Source organism: Gekko japonicus, unplaced genomic scaffold (assembly GCF_001447785.1).
Source record: "Gekko japonicus isolate JY-2015 unplaced genomic scaffold, Gekko_japonicus_V1.1 scaffold3291, whole genome shotgun sequence".
Lineage (NCBI taxonomy): Eukaryota > Metazoa > Chordata > Lepidosauria > Squamata > Gekkonidae > Gekko > Gekko japonicus.
In genome coordinates this window covers 102,683-112,706 of record NW_015159805.1, presented here as the reverse complement: position 1 = coordinate 112,706, position 10,024 = coordinate 102,683, and the positions used below count along the sequence as shown (strand labels likewise).

The window sequence follows — 10,024 nt, the reverse complement described above, 5'->3', positions numbered from 1 at the left end:
AACTGGAGATGCCGCTGGGGATTGAAGCTGGGACCTTCCGCATGCCAAGCAGAGGCTCTTCCACTGAGCCACGGCCCCTCTTCACAGTACTCCAGGGTCTCAGGCAGAGGCCTTTCCCATCACCTCCTCCCTGGTCCTTTCAACTGGAGATGCCGCTGGGGATTGAACCTGGGACCTTCTGCATGCCAAGCAGAGGCTCTTCCACTGAGCCACAGCCCCTCTTTACAGCTCTCCAGGGTCTCACGCGGAGGTCTTTCCCATCACCTCCTCCCTGGTCCCTTTTTAACTGGAGATGCCGCTGGGGATTGAAGCTGGGACCTTCCGCATGCCAAGCAGATGCTCTGCCACTGAGCCACGGCCCCTCTTCACAGCTCTCCAGGGTCTCACGCGGAGGTCTTTCCCATCACCTCCTCCCTGGTCCCTTTTTAACTGGAGATGCCGCTGGGGATTGAAGCTGGGACCTTCCGCATGCCAAGCAGAGGCTCTTCCACTGAGCCACAGCCCCTCTTTACAGCTCTCCAGGGTCTCAGGTGGAGGTCTTTCCCATCACCTCCTGCCTGGTCCTTCAGAGGCTCTGCCACTGAGCCACAACCCCACCCTCCCCAGACCTCAAATCTCCAGGTATTTCCCAACCCAAAGCTGGCCACTGTGGTCCGCTCATCACAGTCAGTGTCTAGCAGTGCTCCCTCTGAGCTGAGTCAGTGTGAGCCAGCTCACAGTTTGTGTCTCAGCTCAGAAAGGAGGGCTCCAGAGCAAACTAATCTATGCAGCCGCCAAATCCCTCGCTCACACAACTCTAATGCCAGGAGCTCACAAGGTAGGATTTTTGTTCACAGGACTCCACAGCTCAGAGGGGGCCTTGGTGTCGAGAGAGGCCAACCGCTGGGGCTGAGTGGGGAGAATGCTTGTTCACCTGGTGCCAGTTCTGGGTGGACTCATTCACCTTCCGCACAGATCCGGGCTGGAGTTTGTTGATGAGTCTGAAACAACAGAAACAGGGCGGAAAGTTTATTCCCAAGTATCTTGGGCTGTGCACCGTACCGGCAAATAGTTTCCCATGTCACGCTTTCCTACAGAAGGTGTAGCTTTTCCGGCCTGTATTCTTGCATGATTTGTTTGTTTCCTGCATTTATACCTTGCCTTAAGAGTGGCACATGCTCTGAAGGTGGAATGGCTGCTCATGGAGTACAGCTACAGCATTGTCCCCTCTAAGCTGAGGTAGTGTGAGCTAGCTCACAGTTTTTTAGCCTCCGGCTCACATATTTTTGTCTTAGCTCAGGAAATAGGGCTCCAATGCTCCCTCTAAGCTGTGGAGTCCTGTGAGCAAAAATTCTACTTGGTGAACCACTGGCATTAAAGTTGTGAGCGAGAGATTTGGCTACTGCATAAATTAGTTTGCTCTGGAGCCCTCCTTCCTGAGCGAAGGCAAAAAATGTGTGATATCTGGAGGTCTACTGGCAGGGCCAGAACTTCAGAAGCCCTCCCACTGTCCCCCCCCCCAGCACCAAGAAGACAGAGCTTCACCGCCCCAGACATAAGAACATCACAGAAGCCAATGTTGGATCAGGCCAATGGCCCCTCCAGTCCAACACTCTGAGTCACACACTGGCCAAAAACACCAGCTGCCATCAGGAGGTCCAGCAGGAGGTCCCTGAAAATCTATGTTCCCTCTAGCATCATGCTCCTCCTCCTCCTCCTCATGCATGGCACCCTGTGGAGGTCCTGCCACGTGAGCTGTGGGCCTTGGGAAAGGGCACCCCCCCCGAGCTTCTCCCTTCCTCAGGCGGGTTTGCCCTGGCCAGAGAGAGAATGCAGGGCGTCAAGATGCAGCCTCATCCTCTTCAGAAAGCACCCAGCTGCAGGGTCGCCCGCTTGGAGTTGGGAAATTCCTGGAGATTTGGGGGTGGAACCTGGAGAAGGCGGGGTTTGGAGAGGGGAGGGGCCTGAGCAGGTCTACACCCCGGAACGGCCCATGTTTTCTCCCGGGGGACTCTGGTCTCTGTCTGGTCTGGACGTCATCAGTGGTGACAGCGGGAGCTCTCCCGGCCCCACGGCCAGGCCGGCAACCCTGCAACGTCTCGCTGGGTGCCAGGCCAGGGCCTCGGCTAGTTCCTTTGCCCCACCGCCTCCCGGGGACCAGAGCAGGCCGGGCTCCTTACTCGCAGAGGATGACTCCGTCCTTCAAGCTCTCCATGAAGCTTTCTCCGATGCGCTTCCCAGTCGTCTCCTCGATCCACTGCCGCAGCTCCTGCTCCCGCTGGGGGTCGTACTTCTGCGCCAGCTGTGGGGGGGAACAAAGGACATTTTGGAACTGGGTGCAGGCTGTGAGGTAGGTGGGGCTGAGCGAGCTCTCTTGAGAACTGCCCTGGAGAGAACAGCTCTGAGAGAACTTGTGACTGACCCAGGGTCACCCAGCTGGCTGCATGTGGAGGAAGAGTGGGGAATCAAACCCGGTTCTCCCAGATTAGAGTCAGCGCTCCTAACCACGACACCAAACTGGCTCCTGAGAATTGGGGGGTGGAGCCTGAGGAGGGCGGGGCTTGGGGGAAGGGAGGGGCTTAAACAGGGTATAAATGCCATTAGAGGCCACCTTCCAAAGCGGCCAGGTGAACTCATATCGATCGCCTGGAGGTCAGTTCTAATAGCAAGAGATCTCTAGCCATTATCTGGAGGTTGGCAACCCGACACACAAAGTCCTTGGGCTGGATCCAACCCATAGCATGCAAATTCACTTACTGTGCAATAAACGTTGTCCTCTGATGCTTCATTCTAAATCTAATATTGGGGGGGGGGAGTTAAATGCCGATCTGTAAAACCCTGCCCAAGCCCACTCACGCAACAAACTGTATTAAGGCAGTGATAAAAGTAACAGGCTGTCAGTCCCAGGCAGTGTTCCCTCTAAGCTGAGTTTGTGTGAAGTAGCTCACCGTTTTTCAGCCTCTGGCTCACACAATTTTGTCTCAGCTCCCCTCCCCCCTCCCATTAAAAAAACCCAAAAAAAGCACTTTCAAGGGGGGGAGGAAGAGTGGTTTTGAGCACTATGCAGAACATCAGGTACACTGAATGTATGCATTAGGAATGTCTTCTAGGATGTACTGGAGTCCTGTGTCCAGTTTGGGGCACCACGTTTTAGGAAGGGAAGGTGTTGACAAGCTCAAGCGTGTCCCGAAGAGGGCAACCAGGATGGCGAGAGGGTTGGAATCCAAGTCTCAGGAGGAAAGGCTGAAAGAGTTGGGTCTGTGTAGCCTGGGAAAGAGAAGGCTTAGCGGGGACGCGATTGCAGTCTCCAAGTATCTGAAGGCCTGTCGTGTAGAAGATGGAGTGGATCTATTCTCTCTTGCTCCGGATGGCAAGACCAGATCAAATGGGTGGGAATGACAAGGGAGTCATTGCCGACTGAATATCAGGAGAGACTTCCTAACTGTCAGAGTGGTTGAGCAGTGGAACAGTCTGCCTCGGGAGGGGGTGGATGCTCCTTCGCTGGACATTTGCAAGCGGAGGCTGGATGACCATCTTCCGGGTATGTTGTATGGCTATCTTTAGGCTGTGCTCCTGCAGAGTGCGGGGGGCTGGACTAGATGACCTGCGAGGTCCCTTCCAACTCTGACATTCTATGATTCTATGATGTGTCCCCTGAGTTCAACAGCTTGGGCTCCAAAGGGTAGAGCAGTCCTTCCCCCGGGACAAAGAACGGTTGAAGCAGCTCTTGCATCGAAGGCTGCAATCCTGCGCATACCTACTTCTGTGCTGACCAGTGTTCCCTCTAAGATGAGTTAGTGTGAGCTAGCTCACAGTTTTTTAGCCTCCGGCTCACACATTTTTGTCTTAGCTCAGGAAGGATGGCTCCAGAGCAAACTAATTTATGCAGTAGCCAAGTTGCTTGCTCACAACTTTAATGTCAGCAGCTCACAAAGTAGAGTTTTTCCTCACAAGACTCCACAGCTTAGAGGGAAAATTGGCATGCACACTTTTAGACAGGGACTTGGGGGGGGGGGTGCACGAAGAGGTGCTGGAACTCTCGATCTGTATACTGAATATACTGAAAACTCACACACTTTTAAACATTTTTTAAAAGGATTTTGTCGAAAAGTTTCCAGAACTCTGTTCCAGTGCGTTCCCCCAGGAAAAAACGCCCTGCTTTTAGAGAAGAAGATGGCTATAGTTAGTGCGCTGCTTCCGAAGCCACTGCATAGCACCGTACAGAAAACAGAGGCATGGGGAGGAAAGTGGCATAGAAAAGCCCCCCCCCAATACATAAAGCAATAAATACATGGAGGGCCCGCGCAGTCCCCCCACCCTTGGTGTTGAGGTTAGGGAAGCACGAGGGCCCGTGTTTTGACTCTGGGAAAGGCTGACAGATGAGTCGGGGCTGGAAACCAGTCCCCGCGGGGAGCTGCAGGTCACCTTACTTGGTGCTCGGGGGCTCTGTGGTGGCACTGGGAAAAGCGGTCTGGGCACCGGCCTGCCTCTTTATTTGGACATGTGCTCCCCGCCCGGGTCTTGGCACTCCTTGTATGGACCTTTTCAGCCCCTGAAGGAGCCGGCATCCCGGGCCCTCCTGGGAAACCTCTGCGTGGCAGAGAGTTGTTTAGGGACGGCTGCCATGTTCCAAATCCCCGCTGGTATTTCTGCCTGGCCTGCCTGCCTGCCAAAGAGGACCAGCAATGGAAACTTTCAGACCGGGCTGTAGAGTTGCCAGCCTCCAGGTGGGGCCTGGAGCTCTCTTGGAATTACAACTGACCTCCGGGCTACAGAGATCGGTTCCCCCGGAGAAAACGGCTGCTGCGGAGGGTGGGCTCCTCCGTGGCATTATTCTCCGCTGGGGTCTCTTCCCTCCCTCCCTCCCTCCCCAGGCTCCATCCCGAAATCTCCCGGGATTTCTCCGCCCTGGGCTGCTGGACAGACGGTGACAATCACTTCTCTCGTTTTTACCCTGTCCTCAGTGCATCTGTTTCTCCCGGTCTTCCTTTTAGCCTCACAACAGTCCTGTGAGGTAGGTCTGGCCAGGAGAAAGTGACTCACCTGAGGCTTCGTGCCTAAGTTGGGACTTGAACCAGAGCTCCCCAGTCCTACTAAGGAGGAGGAGGACTGTGGGACCGTGGGCCAGAAACGAAAGGAACCAGAACCAAGTTGGGTCGTGCTGAAGAGAGGGACAAAAAGTTGAAGTTTAGCTGCTGTAGATATTCTGGGCTGTCTGGCCTGATGTTTCGCCAGCAGCTGTGGGCCTGGTAGGGCCTGATGTTTCACCAGCAGCTGTGACTGGCATCCTCAGAGGTATAACACAGAAAGATGGAGCACTCTCTGTGTCAAGGTGAGAAGAAAAATGGTAGGCAAGTAATTTATATCTACTCAGGAAGGTGGGGGAGTAGGGCTGAGTCATTATCTGTGAACAAGCTAATGGAGGAGCTTTCCTGAGGAGGTCCTTTTGTATATGGATTGGCTGTTTCCTGAGGAGGTTCTTTTGCATACGGACTGTTTCCTGAGGAGGTTTCCTGTTTCCTGAGGAGGTTCTTTTGTATGTAGATTGGCTGTTGAAATTCTAATCTTATCTGTAGTGCTATGGTCAGATGTAGAGCCTTCTGTGTTTTTTCAGGACAGGAAACCATGCCCTATTTATTGTTAAACTCTCTTCTTTCCTGTTGAAATCTTGTTTATGTTGATGGATTTCAATGGCTTCCCTGTGTCATCTGACATGGTGATTGGAAGTGTATAAAAACATAAACAAGAAGACGAAGAAGAAAAGGAGACCGGATTTATACCCCCCCGCCCTTCACTCGGAGTCTCAGAGCGGCTTCCAAACTCCTTTCCCTTCCCCTCCCCACAACAGACACCTTGTGAGCAATGCTCCCTCTAAGCTGTAGAGTCCTATGAGCAAAAATTCTACTTTGTGAGCTACCGGCATTTAAGTTGTGAGCAAGCGATTTGGCTACTGCATAAATTAGTTTGTTCTGGAGCCATCCCTTCCCGAGCTAAGGCAAAAATGGGTGAGCCGGAGGCTAAGAAACTGTGAGCTAGCTCACGCTAACTCAGCTTAGAGGGAACACTGCCTGTGAGGCAGGTGGGGCTGAGAGAGCTCTTTCTCAAGGACAGCTCTTGTCAGAACTACGGCTTACCCAAGGTCACACCAGCAGGTGCAAGTGGAGGAGCGGGGAATCAAACCCGGTTCTCCCAGATCAGAGTCCGCGCACTTAACTGCGACGCCAAACAGGGGGGTGGTTTGCCACTGGCTGCCTCTGGGGGGAGACTCTGGGCTTCCTGGGTGGTCTCCCATCCAACCCTGCTGGGCTTCTGAGACCTGACAAGCCCAGGCTAGGCTGGGACATTCAGATCCGGGCAGGCAGAGATCAGGGGCCTTCTAAACTGGAGCTGCGCTGGACACTTTGGTTCCTTCTGCAAATAAGCTTAATCCTGTCCTTGGCTCAGTCCCGGCATTGGACTGCATCTCATCCCAGGGGGTGTGTTGGAAGAGTCGGGATGCTTTGACGGAAGGGCCTCGGTCTGCCTGGCCAGTCACAGCCAAAGTATGTGGTCATAAGTCGGCTGACTGGTCGCTCGTGTGCTGCAACTCTGTGGAAATGCAACTTGACATCCTGGAATTTGGCACAAGACCAGACTCCAGGAGACCTCCTGTTGCTGGACTCTTGGCTCTTTATACCGTCCTGACTGCTGAAGGGACTCTAAAGTGCTGGAGAATCTGCACCTGCTGACAAGGCTAACATCAGACGCTGCCTCTGCTTCCCCAGGGGGAAAAGCGGGCAGCTCACAGACGAAAGAGGATCTCTGCATGGTGCCACATGAACTCCTGGGGCTTTCCCCTTTGACCTGAAAGAGAGCCAAACCTGCCTGGCTGCTTCCACACAGGGGTCCAGCCCGCGCTGCCTTTCTTTGATTGCGACGACGAGGGCAGAGGCATGTACTCCTCGTGGCTGGCGGTCCCACACGGGAGAGAGCATTCTCTCTCTTTGCTCTGACTCTCCCTTCTCCAGGCGCTCTGTAGTAACCATGCATGAGCTCATGGGGGCACGGTCACCACAGCCGCCCTGGCTTGTTTTCATTCTTCACACGAGTGCATTGTAATGGTTTTCTATTAAAATTTGAAATAGGCAAGCGGCAATAGATTGTTCTAGCACACTAAATACCTCTTCGAAAAATTGTTTACAGTCCTTTCTCTCCCCCCTCACACATTTTTTTGGTTCTGGCAAGAAAAGTATAAAGCAACTGCCACACCACCTAGAACTGTACCCGTTCACAGCAAAATATGTAGATTCTACTCTCTTCGTAGATGCAGAAATCCTCCCTACCACTTTAATCTAGGAGGAGGAGGAGGAGGAGGAGGAGATTGGATTTATACCCCGCCCTTCACTACCCAAGGGAGTCTCAGAGCGGCTCACAAACTCCTTTCCATTCCCCTCCTCACAACAGACAGACACCCTGTGAGGTAGGTGGAGCTGAGAGAGCGCTCTCAAGAACTGCCCTTGAGAGAACAGCTCTGAGAGAACTTGTGACTGACCAAAGGTCACCCAGCTGGCTGCATGTGGAGGAGCGGGAGTCCGCTCTCCTAACCACCCCAACAAACTGGTTCTCAACAAAGAGGTTGGATTTATACCCCGCCCTTCACTCGGAGTCTCAGAGCAGCTTACAAACTCCTTTCTCTTCCCCTCTCCACAACAGACACCCCTGTGAGGTAGGCGGGGCTGAGAGAGCTCTTGACAGAAACTGCTCTTTTTCAAGGACAGCTCTTATCAGAACTACGGCTTGGCCAAGGTCATCCAGCCAGGTGCAAGTGGAGGAGGAGTGGGGAATCAAACCCAGTTCTCCCAGATTAGACTCCGCGCACTTCGCCACTGCACCAAACTGGCTCTTGTCAAGCTGTTGGGAGGTGGTCGGTGTGTCTCCCACTACCATTTACAGGGATGCTGCTGGGTCCCACAGTTGGCAGTGGTGCCCAGCAGGTTCCACAGAGGGTGCCCAGCACTTGAGACGGAGCATACCCTAGAGATGTGGGGGGGGGGGTTCCCCTCAGCTGAGGAGGCCATCTGGAAAGTGTCCCCTGGAAGCAGGAGGTGGAGACGCACTCGGGAAGCTGCTGGGGAACTCCTGGGCCGTGTGCGGCACCAGTGTTCCCCCTAAGCTGAGTTAGTGTGAGCCAGCTCACAGTTTCTTAGCCTCCGGCTCATGCATTTCTGTCTTAGCTCAGGAAGGAGGGCCCCAGAGCAAACCAATTTATGCAGCAGCCAAACTGCTTGCTCACAACATAGAATATTTGCTCGCAAGGCTCTACGCCTTAGAGGGAGCATTAGGAAGGGTATTGAAAACCGATCAGCCAATATCATAATGCCCCTATATAAATCAATGGCGCGACCTCATTTGGAATACTATGTGCAGTTCTGGTCACCACACCTTAAAAAGGATATTATAGCTTTGGAAAAAGTGCAGAAAAGGGCAACTCGAATGATAAAAGGGTTGGAACACTTTCCCTATGAGGAAAGGTTAAAGCGCTTAGGGCTCTTTAGCTTGGAAAAACGACGACTGAGGGGTGACATGATTGAGGTTTATAAGATTATGCATGGGAAAGAGCAGGTAGAGAAAGAGGTTCTTTTCTCCCTTTCTCACAATACAAGAACTCGTGGGAACAGTCGGTTAGGGTTAGGGTTAGAACGGATAAGAGGAAGTCCTTCTTCACCCAAAGAGTGATTAACACTTGGAATTCACTGCCACAGGAAGTGGTGGTTACAAGCATGGACGGCTTCAAGAGGGAATTAGATAAGCATATGGAGCAGAGGTCCATCAGTGGCTATTAGCCACAAGGTATAGCTAGGGGCTCTGGGGCAAATGATGCTCTGTCTTCTTGGTGCTTGGGGGGGGGTCAACAGTGGGAGGGCTTCTAATGTCCTGGCCCCACTGGTGGACCTCCTGATGGCACCTGGTATTTTTGGCCACTGTGTGACACAAGAGTGTTGGGCTGGATGGGCCATTGGCCTGATCCAACACTGGTGTCTCTTATGTTCTTATGTTCTTAACCTTTGAGGCCAGCTGGAGGTGGATCTGCAGTCGGGGTAGAAGGGGGAGAAGGCCACCGCTGGGCCTCGGGTTGCCGAGCGGAGACTCCAATGATATCTCTTGGCTGTGAACCTTTTTTACCTGGAGGAGTCAATCAGACAATACTCTTGAGGTGCACAATTATCATACCATCTGGTTGATGAGCTTTTTAAGCATTTAATTCTTCAGAAGACAAGGCCGGAGCATCAGCAGTCTGGGAGTTTAATTTTGAGTTAAAAAAATTGAAAAATAATATCAATTAAGTTTGAGTGGGTTGCTCACATTTGAAAGCACCTGTCACTTTCATTTTTGGGAACATGGTTCATCTGAAACTGTGTATGTGTGTGGTGTGTATCAGAGGGTAGTCTAACAAGTAACCTTTTTTTTCTTTTGATGTAAAACAAAACATAGTGGTTTCAATAAACAGGATGTTTTTTATTGAAAATGTTCTTTTATATATTTCTAATCAGCTCTATTCTTGAGGTTTAGAATAGAAACCACATTTGAAACATGCTAAAACCAGTAAATATAAATAAACAAGAGGGGGACCCGCGATATTCACGGGGGGGGGGAGAGAAGAGCTCCGTCTCCTCCATCCCCCCCTCCACTCGATCTCCCCAAGGCGGAGGCGCTGGGGGCAGCGGCGAGGCCAGTCTCCCCCCCCTGCCGTCCGGTTTTGTGGCGGAGGCGGCGGCAGCGGCGAAGCCGGACCTCCCCCCCGCCCCCCGCCCGGCTCCGAGGCAGCAGCGGCGGCAAGGCCGCCTGCACGCCTGGCCGCCTGCATCCCCCCTTCGCTCGATCTCACCGAGGCAGCCCTCCCCGCCCGCCTGCCTGCCCGCCTGGCTGCCTCCTTCCCCCCCTCCGCTCGATCTCCCCAAGGCGGAGGAGGCGGCAGCGGCGAGGCCGGTCTTGCCCCCCTCCCTCGACCGGCTCTGAGACGGGGGAGGCGCCGGGGCAGCGGCGAGGCCGGTCGTCCCCCCCCCCG

At 53.4% G+C, this 10,024-nt stretch overlaps 1 protein-coding gene across 1 annotated transcript in view; it reads right to left on the bottom strand.

The window, feature by feature from the left end:
* CNN1 (calponin 1) overlaps positions 1 to 2,281 on the bottom strand; it is a 12,509-nt gene extending 10,228 nt beyond the window's left edge. Inside the window, exons 1-2 of the mRNA XM_015407530.1 lie at positions 2,160 to 2,281; positions 914 to 980 (exon numbers count right to left, since the gene is read on the bottom strand). Coding sequence (XP_015263016.1) covers positions 914 to 980; positions 2,160 to 2,194 — 102 coding nt within the window. The 5' untranslated portion in view covers positions 2,195 to 2,281. The remainder of the gene's footprint in view (positions 1 to 913; positions 981 to 2,159) is intronic.
* Positions 2,282 to 10,024: the final 7,743 nt, after the last annotated feature.